At 52.0% G+C, this 23,587-nt stretch overlaps 3 protein-coding genes across 29 annotated transcripts; 2 read left to right on the forward strand and 1 right to left on the reverse strand.

The window, feature by feature from the left end:
• Window positions 1-1,137: 1,137 nt before the first annotated feature.
• Window positions 1,138-5,823, reverse strand: CKS1B (CDC28 protein kinase regulatory subunit 1B). Its single transcript, XM_002810090.6, has 3 exons — window positions 5,593-5,823; window positions 2,273-2,400; window positions 1,138-1,663 (listed from the first exon to the last, which is right to left on the reverse strand). Exons 1-3 carry the CDS (start codon window positions 5,649-5,651, stop codon window positions 1,611-1,613), a joined length of 240 nt encoding a protein of 79 aa, XP_002810136.1. The 5' UTR covers window positions 5,652-5,823; the 3' UTR covers window positions 1,138-1,610.
• A 34-nt stretch (window positions 5,824-5,857) lies between these two features.
• On the forward strand, window positions 5,858-17,882 carry SHC1 (SHC adaptor protein 1). 25 transcript variants are annotated; one of them, XM_063716757.1, is made up of 15 exons: window positions 5,978-6,149; window positions 6,352-8,131; window positions 8,569-8,728; window positions 9,927-10,094; window positions 10,679-10,749; window positions 11,293-11,356; window positions 11,513-11,632; window positions 11,879-11,932; window positions 12,105-12,156; window positions 12,339-12,465; window positions 13,616-13,814; window positions 13,902-13,971; window positions 14,056-14,187; window positions 14,352-14,590; window positions 16,244-17,882. In XM_063716757.1, exons 4-15 carry the CDS (start codon window positions 9,930-9,932, stop codon window positions 16,370-16,372), a joined length of 1,422 nt encoding a protein of 473 aa, XP_063572827.1. In that variant the 5' UTR covers window positions 5,978-6,149; window positions 6,352-8,131; window positions 8,569-8,728; window positions 9,927-9,929; the 3' UTR covers window positions 16,373-17,882.
• Window positions 16,571-23,120, forward strand: PYGO2 (pygopus family PHD finger 2). 3 transcript variants are annotated; one of them, XM_054535801.1, is made up of 3 exons: window positions 16,571-16,657; window positions 19,155-19,204; window positions 20,299-23,120. In XM_054535801.1, the coding sequence occupies exons 1-3, from the start codon at window positions 16,639-16,641 to the stop codon at window positions 21,364-21,366; spliced, it is 1,137 nt and encodes a 378-aa protein (XP_054391776.1). In that variant the 5' UTR covers window positions 16,571-16,638; the 3' UTR covers window positions 21,367-23,120.
• The last annotated feature ends 467 nt before the right edge of the window (window positions 23,121-23,587 follow it).

Consider the following 23,587-nt stretch of genomic DNA (forward strand, 5'->3'; position numbering starts at 1 on the left):
GCCTCTCGGGTTCAAGCGATCTTCTCACCTCAGTCTCCTGAGCAGCAGGGATTACAGGCACACACCACGCCCGGCTAATTTATTTTTATTTTTTTGAGACAGTTTCACTCTTGTTGCCCAGGCTGAAGTGCAATGGCGTGATCTCAGCTCACTGCAACCTCTGCCTCCCAGGTTCAAGCGATTCTCCTGCCTCAGCCTCCGGAGTAGCTGGGATTACAGGCATGTGCCACCATACCTGGCTAATTTTGTTTTAGTAGAGATGGGGTTTCACCATGTTGGCCAGGAAGGTTTCAAACTTCTGACCTCAGGTGATGCACCCACCTCAGCCTCCCAAAGTGCTGGGATTAAAGGCATGAGCCACTGCGCTCAGCCTAATTTTTGTATTTTTAATAGAGACGGGAGTTTCACCATGTTGGCCAGGCTGGTCTCGAACTCCTGACCTCAAGTGATCTGCCCTCCTTAGCCTCCCAAAGTGCTGGGATTACAGGCATAAGCCACCACGCGCGGCCTGGAATGTTTTCTTAAACAGCTACATTTTGCACCTGTTTTCTCAAAGCTTCGTTCTTTACCTACCTGCATAAGATGCCTGAAATCTTTACCCCCAGTCCACACTCCAGACCAATTAAGAATCCTTAAGAATGACTCAGGCAGGCATCAGTACTTCTAAAGCTCCCCAGGTGATTCCAACGCCCAACCAAAGTTAAGAACAGCTGAAAACCTTCCCTAACCAAGGGGCACAGTGAATAGGTCATAGGTGTGCCTATTATTCCTATTAGGAATTGGGACACAAGCAGCCCCTGACTGACAGCATCCTTTTATCCGTGTGTGCCATCCAAATATTGGGACTATGTTAAAGGCAGCACCCCAACTGTAGGAAGCAGTTCATTTGTTTGGATGAGATGAAGTTGTCCCTATATAACCTCTACCTCAGGCTAGTAGTTAGAGTGAAATATATTTCAGTAGATGTTAGACAGCAAGTCTGCTTAAAGTAGATTAAAATCCAGTTATCTCAATGTTAAACCTCATTATCAGCAAAGAGCTGGGCTTCATTATCAAACTGAAGGGCATATAATTAGAACCATGATATTGATGATGCTCACCCTGAGTGAGGGGGAAAAAACCCTTACAATTACAGCATTAGATTATAAAAACTTCCTCTTTAATCAAGGCTTTTAACATGAACAGATTTCTTGAATAAAATGGAAAGTTTCCAGTACACTGAAACATAAATCCGCAAGTCACCATACATACAACACCCGGCAGGAAAAAACAAAAACAGCAAGTTTACATGATCCCTGTAACAGCCATGGTCTCAAACTCAGATGCTTCCTCCATCTGCCAGGTGTGTTCTGGATACAGAGCACATCGTGGCTTCTGGGGTCACACTGAGCTGAGGCTATGGGTCCACAGAGCACTCATCTGGCTGGGCTGTGGTGGTGGTGGCTCTACTCAAGAAGCAAAGCAGTTACCAGCACATTCAAACAGTGTATTGAACATCTTTTAAATATCAAAGTGAGAAACAAGAAGGTAACATAATAATGTTATCAGAAAGATGTTAGGAAGTAAGGACAGCTGTGTAAAGCCTGAGGCTGAAAAGTAGCTTGCCAGCTTCATTTCTTTGGTTTCTTGGGTAGTGGGCGCCGGAACAGCAAGATGTGAGGTTCTGAAAGAGTGAGGGAAATCTAAGAGACAAGCTCACACCATTCTATGTACAATCTATAGTGTATTCCACTACCACCTCCCCAGCTATCACCCACTCAGATCTTTATAACTAAATAAAGACTTAAGCATATGGCCTTAGAAGCAGACCCAGAAGTCTGGACTGTCTGCCAAGTACAGAATTGTTAATATCAGTTCTTTTGCTATGTTTATACAGCCCCAGGGTGTCCTTTATTAGTTTTGCCTGGCAGCTGGGTGTCTGGTGTCTTATCAATAAATATACTTTCCTTTGCTTATTTAGAATACATCCAAGAATGTTTTCTGATGGAGAATGAGGCAGGGGTTATGACCAGGCTATACGTGGCCTTAAAAAGAATACCCTCTGATTGAATGAAAGATTACAGGAGGTTTTTCAGTGACAGGTTCTCTGAACTTCCCAGATATTTTAGTCTTATTTTTGGTCACTAGTTGTTTTTAAAAAAAATCCCCCACGACTGGAGGGGGAAGGAACCAGTAAACCATTTCCTATCTCCCTATTTGGGTTATAGAATCTTATTCCTTCCTTCTCTCAGTGTAGCAGTTCTATATGGTTGTTTTTAGCCAGTGCACTGACCTGGTTCATGGATCATATAATGGACCCATCCCTGACTCTGCTGAACGCCAAGATTCCTCCATTCAGATTCAGACATCAAATGGGTTTTAGGGACCAGCTTGGCTATGTCCTTGGGCAGCATGACATGTCTGTAACAGAAACGGGGAAGTGGGGAATTTATGTTAGTACCAGATACAGTCTCTTAGACAAATGCCTGTTTACAAGGCCAAGAAAGGAAAGAAAAACTGGTTTTTGATGTCAGAGTTTATATAATTTTATTGTGGGGTAGCAGCAGCTAGAAATACAGGCTATGTTATATAAATTCCGAGAGTATATTAAAAATACAAATTAGTGAATAATTCCAGTGAATGAGCACTTAAGTTCCAGGCACATTTTCTCTGCCTTCATGGACCTTATAGTCTTCTAGTTGATTACCTACAACATAATGGGAGCCCCACGGAGCACACAGTGTTAATAATTAGAAGGAAGGAAGACAAGTTTTTTTGTGGAGAGGAAAGGCCTTTTATGAAGTACTGTGTGGACAAATTATCACAAAGGATGAAATGAAATATCTTGTCCTTTAAAATCTAAGCCAGGCATGGTGGCACAAACCTATAGTCCCAGCTACTTGGGAGGCTGAGGCAGGAGGGTCATTTGAACCCAGGAGTTTGAAAAAGATACAGTATGAAGTTTGAAATCTGATTAAAATACAGAAGAAATAGGCCGGGGCGGTGGCTCATGCCTGTAATCCCAGCACTTTGGGAGGCTGAGGTGGGTGGATCACTTGAGGTCAGGAGTTGGAGACCAGCCTGACCAACAACGTGAAACCCCGTCTCTACTAAAAATACAAAAATTAGCTGGGTGTGGTGGCATGCACCTGTAATCCCAGCTATTTGGGAGGCTGAGGCAGGAGAGAATCCCTTGAATCCAGGAGGCGGAGGTTGCAGTGAGCTGAGATCTGGGCGACAGAGTGAGATTCCGTCTCAAAAAAAGAGAAAAAAAATAAGAAAAAAGAAAGGGCTGCAACGCACAATGGTTGTGCCTGTGAATAGCCACTGCACTCCAGTCTCGGCAACAAAGCAAGACCTTGTCTCTTTAAAAAAAATTAAATCTATCCTGAATCTTATCTTCCTAACTCTGGAGGGATGTACCTTGAGACCTTCTGGGTAAATTCCGTGCTTTTCTAACCAAGGATAAGTCTCCCGTCATAGCAAAAAAATTATTACCCTGATATGAATCAAACTAATCCACATAGTCTGCGTCATGCTCAATGAAAATGTACTAAGTTCTCTCTCTGTGCTAATAACAGTGGTTCCCCACCATTCTCCTAAAAGAAAAAATTCTAGTCCAAATATAATGAAAATAGCTCACATTCTAACACCACCCTGGCACGAAATTTGGCTTCAATACATAGACCAAAAAACCCCTCTTAAACCAAAATGCCACTGCCAAGAGTTTCATCTTCCAGGGGATGAAACGGTGATTCCTTCCCAGCTCTACAAATCTCTTATAAGCACATACAGTTTTAAGTTAGTTTAGTTCAGATGTAGAGGAAAACAGCTGAGGAAAAGAAGTTAATTATATCAAAGATATATATGAAGTCGTCTTGGCATAAAGATGATTATGTATTTATTTGTCAATGCACATCGAGTTCTCTGGAAGACCCAAAGCCCTGAACTAGGCTGGGTGAAGAGACACAAGAAAAGCAAGTTTTCATTTTATGTTCTCCAATTGAGGAGACAAGATACAAACCAGGAAGTGGTGTTAATTATTACAATTAATACAGATTAGCATAATGCCAACATTTGTGGAATCCTGTGTCTTCCCTTATTCCCAATCTAGATTATGCACTTAAAACTTATCAAACCCGAATGCCACATCCAGTGCCAGGATTCCATCATCACCATCCTTGGCAGATGGCTATCCAGTGTCTTCTAAACAATTTCAGTCAAGAGGTGCTTTCTCCCACATACCTTTTTCTTAGAGTCTCATCTCAGGCTCTGCCCTCTAGGAAGCTTTCCCCAACTTTCCCTCTTCCTTTTTTTCTCTCAGTATTTTCAGTTTCATGTTCAAGGGTACATGTGCAGGTTTGTTATATAGGTAAAACCCTGACTCGGGGGTTTGGTGTACAGATTATTTCATCACCCAGCTACTAGACATAGTACCCGACAGTTTTTTTTTTTTTCCCAGAACCTCTTCCTCCTCCCACCCTCCTCCCTCAAGCAGGCCCCAATGTCTGTTGTTCCCCTCTTTCTGTCCCTGTGTTCTCATCTCCGACATATAAATGAAAACACGCGTAGTTTACTACTGGTTTCGTTTTCAATGGTGGTGAAAGAGACATCACGCTGAATTGGCCCTTAGGACACTCCCCCGCCCCCACACCAAGCCCAGGGAGGAAGACCGACTGAAAGTAAGAGGTCAGCCTGCAAGGCGATGGCGGGGGGCGGGGGCGGTTCTCGAAGGGTGGGATGGGGGAGCGTCCTGGAGTTAGCAAAAGTAGGGGACTGACTTTCTAGCCCCACCTCAACCCCCGCGCACGGCTAGGAAGCCGCAGCCTTTGGGTCGCCAGTTCTCTCTCCTTAGCAAGTCTTGTGTGCTCCAATCACACCATGTAATGGCTCCTAGCATAGCGTGTATCACTTTTCTGGTGTCTGTCGGTACCACCCACATATTTTTAAGTTTGCCAACAGCAGAGACCATATGTTATCCTTGCACTTTAGCAGAACACCTGAAACCTGTTAAGTATTCCGTAACTGTTTCCTTTGATATTTAAAGGGCATCTATTAGACCCATATTAAGTATTTTCTCAATGCTCCTAGCCAGTTTTATTCTATTGCAGTCCCAAGCGATCCCCTTCCTTACACAAGCCAGACAACTACGCCCCTTCTCTTTTTCAAGAGTTAATAAGCAATATTCAACTCTCTCAGCGCTACTCTCGCATTAGGGACGCGAGGAAACTTCCAGCTCCGCTTTTGCCACGTTCTCCCACTGGATTCGACAAGATTACTGTGAAACAGTCTCTACAAGGCAAGTTTGCCCGATAAAGTTCAGAGAATAATCCAGAAAGCCTCATGGGAGAGGGTGGTCAGTACTCTAACCACGCCCACCCCTCCCTCCCTCCCTCTCAACTGAGAGCCGACTCCAACTTCTCAACCACTTTGTTTTACGAGCGCCTCCCACCTCCGCGCATGCGCCTTACGCCTTCCACAATATCACACCCTTGCCCGTTCACATCTCGTACGCATGCGCCAATTCTATCGCCTCAGTTCCTGTTACTAATTCCTTGTGCCCTCAGCGGCCAAAGCTCACGACTTCGCTGTTGCTCCCGCGCCAGCACTAACCGATACTCAAACTCCTCGTCGTCGTATTTGTCCGAATAGTAAATTTGTTTGTGCGACATGATCGCTCAGTTTGCTAGCCTTCAGCCCCGCGCCGCCAACCTCCAAGCAACTCCCAACAGCAAGCGCTCCCACCCACTTTGGCCTCGCTTTCAAACACGCCGCCCGCACTTCCTATTGGTCCGTTTGGCTCGAGGCGGGACAGCTCTACTTTCAAGCTTCCGATTGGTTTAGATTTACTTCTCTTCCGATCCTTATTGGAGAGCAGTTCTTTCGCTTCTCAAAAACGAGCGTGGGTCAAAAGTAGGCGTCTTATTGGCCACCACTGCCTCTGTGCGCGATCTCGCGCTGCCATTGGCTAACTCGGGAAAGTGGGAAGCGGGAAGGAGGGACCCTGAGGTAGAGGGTCAGGGGTTAGTGAGGCCGGAAGTGAGTGTAATAAAGTTTCTCCAGGGAGGCAGGGCCCGGGGAGAAAGTTGGAGCGGTAACCTAAGCTGGCAGTGGCGTGATCCGAAACCAAATCGGCCCGCGGTGCGGTGCGGAGACTCCATGAGGCCCTGGTGAGTCTTGACTTTTTTCTCCTTAGGTGACTCACTCTTTCACCCCGGAACCCCTCTCCCGGGACCCCACTTCCGGTCTTCATTTATAAGTCCCGCCCCTGAGACCCCTCTCCCCGGAAGTCCCACCTCCCAACTTCAGGGGGCTCCCCCGAACCCCGACTTGATTCTTATTTTTTGTCTCCGACCCCACCCTGTCGCCCAGTTTTCCTGGAAGTCCCACCCCGCGACACGTTCCAAGCCCTACTACGAGAAACCCTTTGTTACTCCTTCCATTCTCCGAAACTCCGCCTCCTAGCAACGATCCTCCGCTAACTCCTGTCAAAAGACCTATCTCCCAAAAGGGCAAAACCCTGCTCCTCAAAGAACGATTCGAATTTGTTGAAGCTCCGCCCTTCCGAAGCCACGCCCCTTCCGTAATCCACGTCTGACTGTCCAGAAAGCCTCCCCGCCCAGAAGTCTGAAGTTCCCGTTCTAGGGGACCACGCCCCTTAGGAGCTTTATCTTTGTGGGACCTGGGTCATCAGCTGAAAAGCCTTGTCGTCAATCCCTGAAACTCCACCTGCTTATATTTTCTTGTCCTTTCTCTTTTTCTGGGCCTTGGGATCAGTTTTCCGAGCACTCTCGTGCTCCCCCAGGTGGGAAGTCAAAGTTCCCATCTCTGGCTGTAAGGAGTGAGATTAAAGGCAGCCGTTTTCCGTTTTCCTTTTTTTTTTTTGAGACGGAGTTTCGCTCTTATTGTCCAGGCTGGAGTGCAATGGTGCGATCTCGGCTCACTGCAACCTCCACCTCCTGAGTTCAAGTGATTCTGCTGCCTCAGCCTCCTGAGTAGCTGGGATTACAGGCGCCCACCACCACGCCCGGCTAATTTTTGTACTTTTAGTAGAGACGGGGTTTCACCATGTTGGCTAGGCTAGCCTCGAACTCTTGACCTCAGGTGCTCCACCCGTATCAGCTTCCTTAAGTGTTAGGATTACAGGCGTGAGCCACCGCGCCCGGCCCCGTTTTCCTCTTTCTTAACCTCCTCCAAGGGTAGAACTATTTGAGAGGGCTGAACTTGGGGTTTGGCACGAGAGGGAGAGAGAGACTTGCTCTCAGACCCCCTGCCTCACTTCCTGGCTTTCCCTTCCCAGGACCAACCCCATCCCAGAAGTAGCTCTAGGCCTTCCTAGACATAAGTGGATAGGACCATGGATTTGTTGGTGTGTGGCATGTGGGTGTGACAGGAGCAAAAGTTTTCTACTACCAGAAAAACGGTGGTTTGGAGTAGGGGTAGATAATAGTGCTCTTTTTGTTGTTTGATTTTTTTTTTTTTTAAGGGACAGTCAGTCACTACTTCTCTGTCTCTTCCCCTCCCCCTAACCAGAGTTCTTGTCTGGGCATTCCTCCTGGCCCCATTTGCCCAGCCTTCCCTGCTGGAAACATTCCTGAGGCTTTCGCCATTTCCTGCCACTTCCCGCCCCTCTCCCCTCCTCCCAGTTGGGCTGCGAACCACACACAGCTTTTCCCCTACACCCAATCACCTGGACTTCCAGCAGGCAATCTCCTTTCTCCCTATGTAAATTTCAAGAGTCATACTTCTTTCTTTTCTTCCAAACGCCCACACCCATTGGTCCTTCCCTGGCTCTGGATACTGTAGGCTCCCACAGAACATCATCTCTACAGATGAGGACATCCTAGTGTGTGTTTGTGTGTTTTGGGGGTGTGAGGCTATGGTGGAATCCTTTCCTTATTCTTTCTATGCCCGAGAGCTGGCTGGAAATGAAGTGATAAAATTCCTTCTCAGGATTGGCTGACAGAGTGACAAAGCTCTTCTGGAATGAGCACTAAGGGGAGATGTAAGAGTTAAGCACAGTATCTAACACACTTCAAGTGTTAATGTTGTTAATCAAGATAATTATCTATCTGTATTGACCAGGCTGGTCTCGAACTCCTGACTTCAGGTGATCCACCCGCCTCAGCCTCCCAAAGTGCTGGGATTACAGGTGTGAGCCACCGCGCCCTGCAGGAATATGTATCTTTTTTTTTTTTTTTGGTCGCTTTCCAGCTTTGCCTGTGGCATTCTCCGGAAGAGCAGTGGCAGGAAGCTGTGGGTGGCAGGAATGGGTTTGGGACTGTTCCATGTGTCCAGCTTCAACCCATCTTCTCCTGACACCCCTTTCTCCTGTACTTATTTATTTTTTCTCCTGTCCTTACTGACGCAGATGTGTCTTCTGATCTCTCTGTCCCTTCCTGGCCTGTGGTTTCTACTTCTCTTGGAGAACTGTTTCTTCCACCTCCTCCAGCCAGGCTCCTCCCCTGGTGTGAGGGATGCTGTGCTCTTTGGTGGGGCTTTCTTAGGGCCCTGTAAGAGGAGGGATATTAATTGGGGTGGTTTGCAGTGGGAGTGGGGACCTGATTGCCTCATTCTCTCCCTTGACAGTGTGCTGTGTTAACAAGGCCTGTGGAAAGGGGAGACAGGACAGTGCTTGGCTACGAGCCATCGGTCTTGGTGTGGTAGATGGCATACATAGAGAACAAGCTGTGACCAGCATGTCCTCTTGTTCCCTTCTTGCCTGGTAGCTTCCTGATGCACCATCCAGGTTGGACTTTATTCCCCTTTTTTCACCAGCTTTGCTCTTCCTCTTGGCCCTGCTCTGCATCCATTGGGACCACTTCCTTTCCATCCCCACTTCGCTAGCTCCAGTCCACAGCTGTCGTAGCAGAGGATGCTAATGGCCCAGGCTTACTGTATGGGGTAGCGGTTGGGGGTGGCCTGGGCTGGGGCCAGCCAGCTCTCGGGCATAGAGAGGGTGGGGGAATTCGAGTGTCCAACCAGGACAGGAAGGGAAATGCTGAGCTCTGAGATCTCCTCCCTTTTCCACCCCCAGCTGCCTCTGTTTCCTCCCTCATTCCCCTGTACTCTTGCCTGGCTTCCTGCCCCCTTTGGCCTGCGTGTGTCCGGTTTTGAGTGACCCAGAACTCCTATCTCCTTCCTTTCCGTCCCACTCCTCCATCCTTCCCTCCTACCCCCACTTTACTTCTCCCCAGATTACTAGTTGTTTGTATAGGGCAGGGGAGAGGGGCTTGGATAGCCCTACCCCCTGCTCCAGTTCGAGGTTGGGGCGGGGTGGGGGCTCAGCCCCTCTGAGCCTGTGAGTCAGCACTGTCCTCGCGATTGGTCTCTCCCCTTAGCTCCCCGCCTCTGGGGAGGAGCCAGCAGCTCTGGGTCCAGCCTGTTCTCTTCTCAGCGAGAGAAGAGGCTCCACGTTGGGCGGGGATGGGGCCTGAAACTGTCTGGGTCTGAGCTGGGGAGCGGAAGCCACTTGTCCCTCTCCCTCCCCAGGACTTCTGTGACTCCTGGGCCACAGAGGTCCAACCAGGCTAAGGGCCTGGGGATACCCCCTGCCTGGCCCCCTTGCCCAAACTGGCAGGGGGGCCAGGCTGGGCAGCAGCCCCTCTTTCACCTCAGCTATGGATCTCCTGCCCCCCAAGCCCAAGTACAATCCACTCCGGAATGAGTCTCTGTCATCGCTGGAGGAAGGGGCTTCTGGGTCCACCCCCCCGGAGGAGCTGCCTTCTCCATCAGCTTCATCCCTGGGGCCCATCCTGCCTCCTCTGCCTGGGGACGATAGTCCCACTACCCTGTGCTCCTTCTTCCCCCGGATGAGCAACCTGAGGCTGGCCAACCCGGCTGGGGGGCGCCCAGGGTCTAAGGGGGAGCCAGGAAGGGCAGCCGATGATGGGGAGGGGATCGTAGGGGCAGCCATGCCAGACTCAGGCCCCCTACCCCTCCTCCAGGACATGAACAAGCTGAGTGGAGGCGGCGGGCGCAGGACTCGGGTGGAAGGGGGCCAGCTGGGGGGCGAGGAGTGGACCCGCCACGGGAGCTTTGTCAATAAGCCCACGCGGGGCTGGCTGCATCCCAACGACAAAGTCATGGGACCCGGGGTTTCCTACTTGGTTCGGGTGAGTGAACATCCTCCTTTCCCTTCCCCCCCAGACCCCCTCCAGTTCTAGTGCTCACTCCAGCTTGGCTGGAATCTCTTTTTTCCTGCTGTTCCCCAACAACCCCGTTTCAGTGTCCTATTTCCTAAACCTTTCTCATCCCTTCCCCGAGTCTGTAGCCCCTTCCCTTCCAGCTCTGCCTGGGCCCCCTTCCTTCTTTTGACTCCCCCACCCCCACCCTGCCATGCTTAGCACAATGCCCAGCATGGCAGAAGCTCTTAATAAGTGTTGGAATGAGTGACTTCTTGATCCTTTCCTCCATTCTCCTCCCGCTTTCTGGAGTTGTCACTCCATCCCAGCCAATGCCTGTCGGTCCCCTCCAAACTCTCTCCCCAGTGCGTGAGGTCCTTCTAGCCTGCCTTTTCTTTTTCTCCTCATTCCCTGTTGTCTTTCACCTTGGTTGTGGGATGTAGCCACGGGAAGTGGGCAGAACTTCTTCCTCTTTACTTCCCTCAGGGACCATATGGGCAAAGTCCTAGGGCCCTTTGTGAAGGGGCTGGGGTGGGGGAGCCGCTGACCTGCTGTCTTCTTCTCCCTCCCCTTAGTACATGGGCTGTGTGGAGGTCCTTCAGTCAATGCGTGCCCTGGACTTCAACACCCGGACTCAGGTCACCAGGTTAGTGGGGAGGGAGTGGACTGTGGGAGTCCTGGGATTAGTGAGGCCATGGGAAACGGAGGAGGGGAGTGGGTCACTTGGGTGCTGCTGCTGGGGGCTGATCTTTGGGTAGTAAAGGGGATTGAGAGAAAGCTGGGGTAGTGATTCTGCCTCCTACTGAAAGGAGGTCCCTCTGGCCCGGATCCTCCTTACCTATCCAGCCTTGGGAGTTGTGGGGAAGGTGGCAGAAGCAGCTGGCAGGTGGAGCTGGAGTAGAAAATGGGGGTAGATGGAAGGTTGCTGCTGCCTTTGGGAAGGGAATGGGACATTTGGTAGCTGGAAGGGGGTGGGGCTATACCCATTGAGGCCCTAACCCAATCAGCCAGGAAGTGGCCTCTCAGTGTCATCAAATATTAAAGGCCCTTAATTCAATCCACCATGACAAACAGCCTGGAGTGCCCTGGGAGTCTGGCCTGGCTTTCCCCTCCCCCAGCCCTGTGGCAGCCCCAGTTGAGTGGGAGGCAGGCAGGCAGGCGCTGGGTCTGAGTACCCCTCTTTCCCCAGGGAGGCCATCAGTCTGGTGTGTGAGGCTGTGCCGGGTGCTAAGGGGGCAACGAGGAGGAGAAAGGTACTTGGGGTCCTTGGGGATAGGGATGCTGCTGGGAAATGTGGAGGGGCAGTGGGGGGACAAGTGTGGGGCATGTGGGGAGAGGGCCAGGAGGCAAAAGTGTCATTTGCCTGTGCTGGGAACCCTCACCTTCTGAGACCCTGGGCCCTACCTTAGCCCTGTAGCCGCCCGCTCAGCTCTATCCTGGGGAGGAGTAACCTGAAATTTGCTGGAATGCCAATCACTCTCACCGTCTCCACCAGCAGCCTCAACCTCATGGCCGCAGACTGCAAACAGGTTGGTGGAGGTGGGCAGGCGGACCAGAAACACCGATGGGGGTGCTAAGGGGAGATCTAGTTAGGAGGCCAAAAACGAGGAAGAGGGCTTGAGAGCAGGAGACCAGTAGCAGGAGACCAGTAGGAGGAAATGAGGATATGGGATAAGGAACCCAGAGAATGAGACTGGGGCACCAGGGTTCTGGGCCCTGAGGCTGCCTGACACATGGCATTCCCTTCCTTCTTCATCCCCTGCCCTAATTCTCAGATCATCGCCAACCACCACATGCAATCTATCTCATTTGCATCCGGCGGGGATCCGGTGAGTTGGGGAACAGAGCAAAGGTGGTGGGAGAAGAGCAAGGGACTAGGGATTGGGAAGACATTGATTAGAGAAGTGGGGGTGCTAGGATTGTGGGGATATCTGAAAAGGACTGGGTTTTAGGGGTCAGGAGTAAAGTAGAACTGTAAAATTTTTTGACCTTCCTCCCCAGGACACAGCCGAGTATGTCGCCTATGTTGCCAAAGACCCTGTGAATCAGAGAGGTGAGGCATGGTGGGGAGCACTGGGTGGGTCTGGCTGTTTGAGGAGGTGAGCAGGACCTGGGGTCATCTGTACCCACTCTAAGTAGATCTAAGTGGGGGTTCCTGCGGAGGAAGATGAGGGCCCCTGTCTGTGCCTCCTCCCAGTGGGCTCAGCTCACTGACAGCCTTTGCTGTGCCCTCAGCCTGCCACATTCTGGAGTGTCCTGAAGGGCTTGCCCAGGATGTCATCAGCACCATTGGCCAGGCCTTCGAGTTGCGCTTCAAACAATACCTCAGGAACCCACCCAAACTGGTCACCCCTCATGACAGGTGAGCAGGTGGGGAGAGTGTGGAGCAGCTTTTGGATTAGGATTAGGAAAGGAGGGCTGTTCTTCCTACACTTGAGCTGAGAGGTTCAGGGAGGGAATAACCTGTGTGCCTCTGCTTCCCACTTCCTGCTATTCTGTTTCCTGTGGCCCAGGAGGAAAGACTTTTGAGGCCCTGCTTGCTGCAGGACCAGCTTTTCTTGTTTGCTCATGGTGGAGCTGTAGTCCGGGGCCTCCAAGTTACATCTCTCTCTGGCTAGGTGGGATTTTCTACTCCCATCCCTCTTTCTTGCTCATTTCTTTGCTTGGCATTCTGTGTTTTCCTGCCTCTAGAAGCCATCAAGAATTTGGGTTTGGGAGGATATCTCTTTTCACTGAGATTACAACCTTTCCCACCTCAGGCCTTGAGGGATAAGCAGTGGAGCCAGCAGGGATTGAATATTTAGGAGAGGTTAAAATATTCTGGAGCTGGAGTGCCTCCCCCGACTCCCCACACCTCTACATGGTGCTTCCCTTCCTTGTTGGGAGATAGCACAGAGATCAAGAGCAAGAGCATTACTTATTTGAGACAGAGTCTTGCTCTGTAGCCCAGGCTGGAGTTCAGTGGTGCAGTCACAGCTCACTGTGGCCTCCATATCCTGGGCTTGAGTGATCCTCCCACCTTAGCCTCCTGAGTAGCTGGGACTACAGGTGCACGCCACCACACCTGGCTGAGTAGTAGTATTTTTATTCTGGTACAGATAAGGTCTCGCTATGTTGCCCTGGCTGGTCTTGAACTCCTAGGCTCAAACAACCCTCCCTCCTTGGCCTCTGAAAGTGTTGGGATTATAGGTGTGAGCCATTGCACCTGGCCAAGGGGATGAGCTTTAAAGTCAAACCTGAATTTAAATCTGAGCTCGGCCGCCTTTTAGTTGTGAGACCTTGGGCAAATCTTTTCACCTCTGATCCTCATTTTCCTCGTCTGTAAAATTGGGGAAGGAAACAATACCCACCTTACAGGGTTGCCAGGAGAATGACATGATTGTATATAAAACACTCAGCCTCAGGCTTAATCCATAGTAAACACCCAATAGATGGCTGCTGTTCTATTCCGTCCTCCCCTCCTCCTGCCTACCACACATTTACAGCCACAACTTCACTGTCCTGTCCCTCAGGATGGCTGGCTTTGATGGCTCAGCATGGGATGAGGAGGAGGAAGAGCCACCTGACCATCAGTACTATAATGACTTCCCGGGGAAGGAGCCCCCCCTGGGGGGGGTGGTAGACATGAGGCTTCGGGAAGGAGCCGCTCCAGGGGCTGCTCGATCCACCGCACCCAGTGCCCAGACCCCCAGCCACTTGGGAGCTACACTGGTAAGTTGCTTGGATGGAGGCGGGCTGGGCCTAGGGTGGGAGTGGTTGGTTAGGGCTTCTGGTCTCACCTTATTTTTATCCCTGCAGCCTGTAGGACAGCCTGTTGGGGGAGATCCAGAAGTCCGCAAACAGATGCCACCTCCACCACCCTGTCCAGGTATGAAGGGAGCCAAGATGGGCAGAGCCGGGGAGTGCTGGAGGCAGGGCTGGGATCACTGTAGAGCCTCCCTTTCCTCAGCAGGTAGAGAGCTCTTTGATGATCCCTCCTATGTCAACGTCCAGAACCTAGACAAGGCCCGGCAAGCAGTGGGTGGTGCTGGGCCCCCTAATCCTGCTGTCAATGGCAGTGCACCCCGGGACCTGTTTGACATGAGTGAGTGCTCATCTCTCTCCTCTCTGCATCCCCACCTTTCTACTTGGTTCTGGCCCTTCTCCTGCCTATCTGCTCTTTCCTTCCTGACTTCCCTTCCCTGAAGTGTGGGTCTTGGGTGTGTGTTGTGCCTGCTACTTCCCCTCACCCTCCCACTATACTTCCAGAGCCCTTCGAAGATGCTCTTCGGGTGCCTCCACCTCCCCAGTCGGTGTCCATGGCTGAGCAGCTCCGAGGGGAGCCCTGGTTCCACGGGAAGCTGAGCCGGCGGGAGGCTGAGGCACTGCTGCAGCTCAACGGGGACTTCCTGGTGCGGGAGAGCACGACCACACCTGGCCAGTATGTGCTCACTGGCTTGCAGAGTGGGCAGCCCAAGCATTTGCTACTGGTGGACCCTGAGGGTGTGGTGAGTGTGGCAGAGGTGTGGGTGAGGGGTGGCAGAAAGGAAGGTACAGTACCCTACAGTGTATCCCTGTTCCTTCCCTCATTGCTTTGTAGACATTCCCGCTGGGCAGCTGTCTGTGGGCCTCTCTTGCTCTTTAAAGTGTCTGGCATCTTCCTCCAGAGGCTCATCCCTTAGCCTGAACTATGTTCTTTATAGTCCTGGCACAGGGCCAGGCGTGGTGGCTCACACCTGTAATCCCAGCGCTTTGGGAGGCCGAGGCGGGTGAATCACCTGAGGTCAGGAGTTCGAGACCAGCCTGACCAATATGGTGAAACCCTGTCTCTACTAAAAATACAAAAATTAGCCGGGTGTGGTGGCAGCGCCCGTAGTCGTAGCTACTCAGGAGGCTCAGGCAGAAGAATTGCTTGAATCTGGGATGCAGAGGTTGCAATGAGCTGAGATCACACCACTGCACTCCAGCCTGGGTGACAGAGTGAGACTCTGTCTAAAAAAACAAAACAAAACAAAACAAATACAGTCCTGGCCTGTCCTCAAATCCCCAAGCCTTAAGCTTATCAGAGCTAGAAGGCAGTCATCTCATCTGTGCCCCTCTTTTGACAAATAAGGAAACCACCCTGAAGAGGTTGTGATGCCCAATGTCAGATAGTTAGAGACTAGACACTGCAAGTTTCCTTTTGTAAGAAGATCCAAGGGCTTCTCCAGCTCCCCAGACTCAGGACTCAGACCACTGTGCTTTCTCTTATCTGCACGGCCTCACTGTTCTTCAAAACTTTCCTTGTTTAGCCAGGTGTGGTGGTTCATGCCTGTAATCCCAACATTTTGCGAAGCTGAGGTGGGAGGATTGCTTGAGGCCAGGAGTTCGAGACCAGCCTGGGTAACATAGTGAGACCTTGTCTCTAGAAAAACAAAAAAAATTAGTCAGGAATGGTGACACATACCTGTAGTCCTACCTACCCAGGAGGCTGAGGCCTGAGGATCGCTTGAGCCCAGGAGTTCGAGGTTACAGTGAGCCATGATTGCGCCACTGTACTCTAGCCTGGGTGACAGAGACCGTCTGGAAACAAAAAAACTTTTGTCTGTTTTCTACAGCAATCTCAGCTTCCTTTTTTTTTTTTTTTTTTTTTTTTGAGATAGGGTTTTGCTTTGTCACTCAGGCTGGGGTGTGGTGGCACACCTGGCTAATTTTTGTTTTGTTTTTTTTTTTTTTTTTTGGTAGAGATGGGGTTTCGCCATGTTGCCCAAGCTGTTCTTGAACTCCTGGGCTCAAGTGATCCGCCTCCCTCGGCCTCCTAGAGTGCTGGGATTACAGGCACGAGCCACCATGCCGAGCCTCCACATCTTTTTTTGCACTGTGTATACTCTTCTGAGACATGCCAACTTCCTCCAGGTCAAGAAAGGGGTATATAGCTCTCAGCTTCACTCTTTCAGGGCTGATGTCGCCTTTGCCTTTTCTCACTTCACTGACCTGTCTATTCCTACAACTGTCTCTTTCTAGAGAAGCCTCAATGATCAGGACTGACAGGCCACACTCTTCCCCACCATTTTTTTCTCCTTCTTCAAGCCTCTTGTCTGTTTCACCCTCTTCCACCTTGGAGGCTGAGGTCTTATTTGACTCTTCACCTGAATTGACCTTCTTCCTTCCCACCCTCCCAGGTTCGGACTAAGGATCACCGCTTTGAGAGTGTCAGTCACCTTATCAGCTACCACATGGACAATCACTTGCCCATCATCTCTGCGGGCAGCGAACTGTGTCTACAGCAACCTGTGGAGCGGAAACTGTGATCTGCCCTAGCGCTCTCTTCCAGAAGATGCCCTCCAATCCTTTCCACCCTATTCCCTAACTCTCGGGACCTCGTTTGGGAGTGTTCTGTGGGCTTGGCCTTGTGTCAGAGCTGGGAGTAGCGTGGACTCTGGGTTTCATATCCAGCTGAGTGAGAGGGTTTGAGTCAGAAGCCTGGGTGAGAATCCTGCCTCTCCCCAAACATTAATCACCAAAGTATTCATGTACAGAGTGGCCCCTCACTTGGGCCTTTTCCTGTGCCAACCTGATGCCCCTTCCCCAAGAAGGTGAGTGCTTGTCATGGAAAATGTCCTGTGGTGACAGGCCCAGTGGAACAGTCACTCTTCTGGGCAAGGGGGAACAAATCACACCTCTGGGCTTCAGGGTATCCCAGACCCCTCTCAACACCCCCCGGACCCCATGTTTAAACTTTGTGCCTTTGACCATCTCTTAGGTCTGATGATATTTTATGCAAAGAGTTCTTGGACCCCTGAATTCAATGACAGGGATGCCAACACCTTCTTGGCTTCTGGGACCTGTGTTCTTGCTGAGCACCCTCTCCGGTTTGGGTTGGGATAACAGAGGCAGGAGTGGCAGCTGTCCCCTCTCCCTGGGGATATGCAACCCTTAGAGATTGCCCCAGAGCCCCCCTCCCGGCCAGGGGGGAGATGGACCCCTCCCTTGCTCAGTGCCTCCTGGCCGGGGCCCCTCACCCCAAGGGGTCTGTATATACATTTCATAAGGCCCGCCCTCCCATGTTGCATGCCTGTGTACTCTACAGCCAAAGTGTAGCCCTTCCTCCTGGAGCCTCTGCCCTGGCTCCCTTTCTGGGAGGATGGGGTGGGGGTGACTGAATTTGGGCCTCTTGTACAGTTAACTCTCCCAGGTGGATTTTGTGGAGGTGGGAAAAGGGGCATTGAGACTCTAAAGCAGTAGACAATCCCCAAATACCATCTGTAGAGTTGGAACTGCATTCTTTTAAAGTTTTATATGCATATATTTTAGGGCTGTAGACTTACTTTCCTATTTTGTTTTCCATGGCTTATTCTTAAGCACAAAATGATACTCAATTATTACATTTATACATCACCTTTTTGACTTTTCCAAGCCCTTTTACAGCTCTTGGTATTTTCCTCGCCTAGGCCTGTGAGGTAACTGGGATCGCGCCTTTTATACCCGAGAGCTGAGGCAGATGAAATTTATTTTCATCTAGGACTAGAAAAACGTGTGTCTCTTACCGCGAGACTGAGAGGCAGAAGTCAGCCCGAATGCCTGTCAGTTTCATGGAGGGGAAACGCAAAACCTGCAGTTCCTGAGTACCTTCTACAGGCCCGGCCCAGCCTAGGCCCGGGGTGGCCACACCACAGCAAGCTGGCCCCCCTCTTTTAGCCTTGTGGATAAGGGAGAGTTGACCGTTTTCATCCTGGCCTCCTTTTGCTGTTGTTTGGATGTTTCCACGGGTCTCACTTATACCAAAGGGAAAACTCTTCATTAAAGTCCGTATTTCTTCTACCTCTCCGTCTTAACCCTTCTGGGAAGCCTATTGTGTACGCCGCGGGCACTCAGCGGCGGACGGGGGAGGCGGGAGGTCGTGGCCGCCGAGGGAAGCTGGGGGTCTGCAGAGTTTGGGCGCGGCAGAGTGGGGCGTTTCGCGCCACCGTCCCCATGGGGATGTCGTGTCCGCAGAAGGGGCTGGCTCCGGGTGGGTCGAGGCGGGAGCCGGGCCTCCCCGGCGCCCCAACGCCGGCCCCCGGGCTACCTGGGCCTCCCGAGTGCGCCCTCTGCTCGCGCGCGCCCCTCCGCGGCGGCTCCACCGCCCGGGATGGTACGGCCCGGCAGCCGGACCGCGCGCCGCCGCCCTTCGGTGAGCTGGTGTGGGTCGTCGCTAGCGGAGACGACCCTTTCCACTCGCGTGGTGCCGTGGTAAGCCTCGCCCCTCGCCCGCCGCCTGTTTTCAGGCGTAGCGTCTTGTCCGGTCCTTGCTCCCCCTCCCCGCCGCGCTCAGTGGTGGTGGCCGCGCCGAGTTCCGGTTCCGGTTGCTGCAGCCGCTGGCGGGTGGCGAGTCTGGAGAGAGCGCGCAGTTCGCGCCGCGGCTCGGCGCTTCCCTGTCGTCGCACTTTGTGGTTGCTGCAGCTCGGGGGCCTGTGCTGCCCCTGACTCCCCTTCTGGGCGATGGTGCAGCCCGAGGGCGCCTCCATCCCCCGTCGCTGCCGCTAACCCCGGTCCCCCACTCCATGGCCGCCTCGGCGCCGCCCCCACCGGACAAGCTGGAGGGAGGTGGCGGCCCCGCACCGCCCCCTGCGCCGCCCAGCACCGGGAGGAAGCAGGGCAAGGCCGGTGAGCGCGCTGCGAGGGGCGGGGGCTGAAGAGGCCCAGGACTTGGGAACCTCAGAGGGGAGGGACGGTGGGCGGGGGGTGTTTCACAGGCTGAAGGCTTGAAGGGAGGCTCAGGTGAAAAGGATGAGTGGGTGTAATCCTCCAGGGGTTGGGGGCAGGTGTCACACATTGAGGACTCTAGGGTTTGGAGCCACATGGAATTCAGTAGTCACTTGGAGCTTGAGGATATCGAAAGATGGGATATCTCTCATTTAAAGGAAGGCATAGCTGAGAGTATGATCATCTTCACAATCTATTTTTCATATTGCACCGCTTGTTAGCATTTGTTGAATAAATAAGCAAGTATGTATTGACGTTAAAGGAGTTCCTCAGAGCATGGCTGAGAGAAAAGAGGTTGGGGAAACCTCAGGGAAACTTGTCTGCGTCTTCCTTTTGCCGCTCTTCCAGGTCTGCAAATGAAGAGTCCAGAAAAGAAGCGAAGGAAGTCAAATACTCAGGTGAACGGTGGTTGGTGGTGGGGTTGGTTCCCATAGCCCTTTGGCGGCACACTGTCTACTCTGCCATTCCAGTATCTGTATCTTGTATCAGCTGCAGGGAGGAGAGAGAAAACTGTCTTTCTTGCTTTGTTTCTTGTTCTGTCGCTGAACCTTATAACAAATTTAGGGGAAAGTATCCTCTCCTAAGAGATGATTCGACCAAAGTTCTTACCACGCAGGGTTCCAGTCTCCTCCATGTTTCCTGTCCTGGTTTCCTCATGATGATAACGTAACACCTACCACTTACTGAGCCTTTTTTTTAGTGCCAGGGATTGTGCTAACATGCTTTAACAGTTTGGGGAGATAGGCATTATCCCTATTTTACAGATGAGAAATCTGGGGGTTAACAATGTTAAATACGTGCTCCACAGTCTTGAGGTTGTTTTTCAGGGTCAGAGCTGGGATTCCATCCTAGTTCTGCCTGTTTTTAAAACATAGTTACTGCACTATGCTGGTTCCACTCTCCACCCTCTTTTTCTTGTCTTTTTTTTTCTTTTTTCTTGTCTTTTTCTTTTTTTTGTAGTAACAGAGACTTGCTGTGTTACTACTCAAACTCATGGACTCAAGGGATCCTCCTGCCTCGGCTTCCCAAAGTGTTAGCATTACAAGTGTGAGCCACTGTGCCCGGCCTGTGGTCCATATTTTTTTTTTTTTTGAGACGGAGTCTTGCTGTGTTGCCCAGGCTGGAGTACAGTGGCGCGATCTCTGCTCACTGCAAGCTCCGCCTCCTGGGTTCACAATTCTCCTGCCTCAGCCTCCCGAGTAGCTGGGACTACAGGCGCCCATCACCACGCCCGGCTAATTTTTTTGTATTTTTAGTAGAGACGGGGTTTCACCGTGTTAGCCAGGATGGTCTGGATCTCTTGACCTCGTGATCTGCCTGCCTCGGCCTCCCAAAGTGCTGAGCCACCGCACCCGGCCTGTGGTCCATATTGATTTTAGACCTGAGCTGCCCAGTATCAGCCTCCAAAATGTGTATTGTGTTGGTAGTGCTCTCTTGGTTTAGCTCTGTGTTTCGCTCCATGACCCTCTTTACCTCAACTGTTTCTCACTAGGGCCCTGCGTACTCACATTTGACGGAGTTTGCACCACCCCCAACTCCCATGGTGGACCACCTGGTTGCATCCAACCCTTTTGAAGATGACTTCGGAGCCCCCAAAGTGGGGGGTGCAGCCCCTCCATTCCTTGGCAGTCCTGTGCCCTTTGGAGGCTTCCGCGTGCAGGGGGGCATGGCAGGCCAGGTACCCCCAGGCTACAGCACTGGAGGTGGAGGGGGCCCCCAACCACTTCGTCGACAGCCACCCCCCTTCCCTCCCAATCCTATGGGCCCTGCTTTCAACATGTCCCCCCAGGGTCCTGGCTACCCACCCCCAGGCAACATGAACTTTCCCAGCCAACCCTTCAACCAGCCTCTGGGTCAAAACTTTAGTCCTCCCAGCGGGCAGATGATGCCGGGCCCAGTGGGGGGATTTGGTCCCATGATCTCACCCACCATGGGACAGCCTCCCAGAGCAGAGCTGGGCCCACCTTCTCTGTCCCAACGATTTGCTCAGCCAGGGGCTCCTTTTGGCCCTTCTCCTCTCCAGAGACCTGGTCAGGGGCTCCCCAGCCTGCCGCCTAACACAAGTCCCTTTCCTGGTCCGGACCCTGGCTTTCCTGGCCCTGGTGGTGAGGATGGGGGGAAGCCCTTGAATCCACCTGCTCCTACTGCTTTTCCCCAGGAGCCCCACTCAGGCTCTCCGGCTGCTGCTGTTAATGGGAACCAGCCCAGTTTCCCCCCAAACAGCAGTGGGCGGGGTGGGGGCACTCCAGATGCCAACAGCTTGGCACCCCCTGGCAAGGCAGGTGGGGGCTCCGGGCCCCAGCCTCCCCCAGGCTTGGTGTACCCATGTGGTGCCTGTCGGAGTGAGGTGAACGATGACCAGGATGCCATTCTGTGTGAGGCCTCCTGCCAGAAATGGTTCCACCGTGAGTGCACAGGCATGACTGAGAGCGCCTATGGGCTGCTGACCACTGAAGCTTCTGCCGTCTGGGCCTGCGATCTCTGCCTCAAGACCAAGGAGATCCAGTCTGTCTACATCCGTGAGGGCATGGGGCAGCTGGTGGCTGCTAATGATGGGTGACGCTGGTGAAGTGGCCCAGGGAAGTGCACATGTCTCTCCCTGCTCTTCCAGGGTGATTTTTCTGACGTCTGGCTCTTGGTCCTTGTTTCCACTGGCTTTCCATCCCCATGGGGCAGAAACAGTGGCTCCTAGGAGCAGAAAAGGAATTGAGGTGGGCAGGCAGAAGAGCCTGGATTGCTCACTTTTTTGGGAAACTTACATGTTGAGATCTACAGAGATCCAGGAAACCAAAGCCCTGCTGAGCAGAGCCATTTTGTGGCTATTTCTGGAGGCCCAGGAGTGTGGCTGCAAGAGAAAAGGGGCTGGAGGAAGATCCGGAGGGCAGGGGTGTTCCCTCTGCTGATGATGGATGCCCCAACACCTGTGCCTAACACCCCTACCGAACCCCACAGCTCCAGCCTTAGTTTTTGGAGTCAAGTGTTAAAGGTTTCTGGCCGGAGGAATTGGGGTCTTGCCATCCCTGCAATAGCCCTTTTATGGGCTCTAGGAGACAGCTTTAGGGAATAAATGGGGATTTTACCTTTTTTCTACCCACTCCTTTGCTTCCTCCAAGACTTACCCAACTCCTTCCCCCTCACAGAACCAAATAGCCTGAGGAAGCAGGAGAGTTCCTGATTATGGCAGTTTCTTGGTGATTTGGGGCTTCAAGACAGTAGGTGAGAGATGCTGTCAGGACGTATCTTCCTCATACCAAAGTCACTGGTCCTTTCTCAGCCTCTCTTGTGCTTTTCTCCTAATGACCATATTTTTGCCAAAAATTGGGATATGTTATCTGACAGACCAGAATATTTGAAGTTTGGGCTGTCCTGAAAGTCTGGACTTTGGTGGTACCCTCCTCCCCCAGCCCATCTGTTGCACATTATACTCCATGTGTTCTTCAATTTTCGGCGCCCTTATTCCCCTGCCTTCCTGGCTTGATTGAAGGAAAGCTTGAAAAGGTGCAGAGCCCTATACCTCATTTCCTCCCTGATAAAAGGATCCAAGTGAGGCCCTGTCACAGCCTGTGGGTAGGTAGGGGATGCGGCGGGATCCTCATTGCCATGGTACTCAAAGGTAGAAGAGCCTGGAGTTTGTTGCTTCTTTTTGCTATTTCATATCCTCTTGGGCCTGGTGATTAATTAGCAATTCTCATTCCTCAGCCAAAGGCCTGCACTGGGCTTTATTTGTCTCTTTTTATTTTTTAAGCACTGCCTGCCAGAGATGGGCCTGGGGCCTGATTAGGACCTTAGCGCTGCTCGTTCTCCTTTTCTGTTCATGCCACATTCCTCCGTGGGGTGGGGAAGGCAGGCATGGGGTGTGGCCCTCCTCGGAGAAGTTAGGGGTCCTCCAGCTCGAGGTATAGTGGCAAAGACCTAGTGGTCCCCTACCCCCACTTCTCTCAGTTCCTGGCATGAGAAGAGAAGACCCTGCTCTGGTGGAGCTGACAACCTTTGAGGCTGGGAGGAGAGCAACCTCTGGGCATCGTTCCCAGTGTCCCCCACACTAAAACGGCGTAGATGGCAACCCCCCACCCTCACCCTGCTGCTCAGCTCTTGTGTTTGTTGTTCTATTTGCCCCATTTATCTGTTGCTATTTTTGTGTTGTCTTCCCCTGCTCTGCATTTTGTAAAATGGCCCCTGGGGGAGTGTCTTTGCTGGATCTGCTCCCTCTCGCCCTCTCACTCCACTACTTTTTGGAAGAAAGTGATGGCAGAATGCGGTGGTGGTGGGGGGTCTTTTGTACTGTTGGATTAATAAAATGACTTTAAAATCCCAGACAAGGACTCCTTGCTGTTGCTGTGTGAAAAGGCTGGAATGAGCCACTGTCACTGCTGGGTAGGGTGCTTAGGGGTTGAGGATATGTATACTCCCCAGGGTCCCTGGGAGTGGGAATGGCAGATTTGGCCCCTGAGCTGACCCTGGTATAAGCTGCTGAGCCAAGGGAGGCCTGTGTTTCCCCGCCCATCCCCCTGTGTCTCCACTGTGAGAAACTGAGTTTCCTTTCTGAGCATATTCCTGGGCCAGGCCTGGAGCCAGGCGGATTTGGCACCAAAGCCTCTGGAAGACAAGTGCTTGAGCTCTTCTGGGTTTTGCACCCCACCCACGTCCCAGTTGTTTGGGTTAGGGAGCAAGTGTCGCTCTGAGGGTGAGGGGAGGGGCTGCTTCTGTTCTAGCAAATTTCATTTTGGGATGTTTTTCAGATCGTTCCCGTCCTCCAACCGTTTTTTAAAGTAGCAATGGCA

This window comes from Pongo abelii, chromosome 1, assembly GCF_028885655.2.
Source record: "Pongo abelii isolate AG06213 chromosome 1, NHGRI_mPonAbe1-v2.0_pri, whole genome shotgun sequence".
Lineage (NCBI taxonomy): Eukaryota > Metazoa > Chordata > Mammalia > Primates > Hominidae > Pongo > Pongo abelii.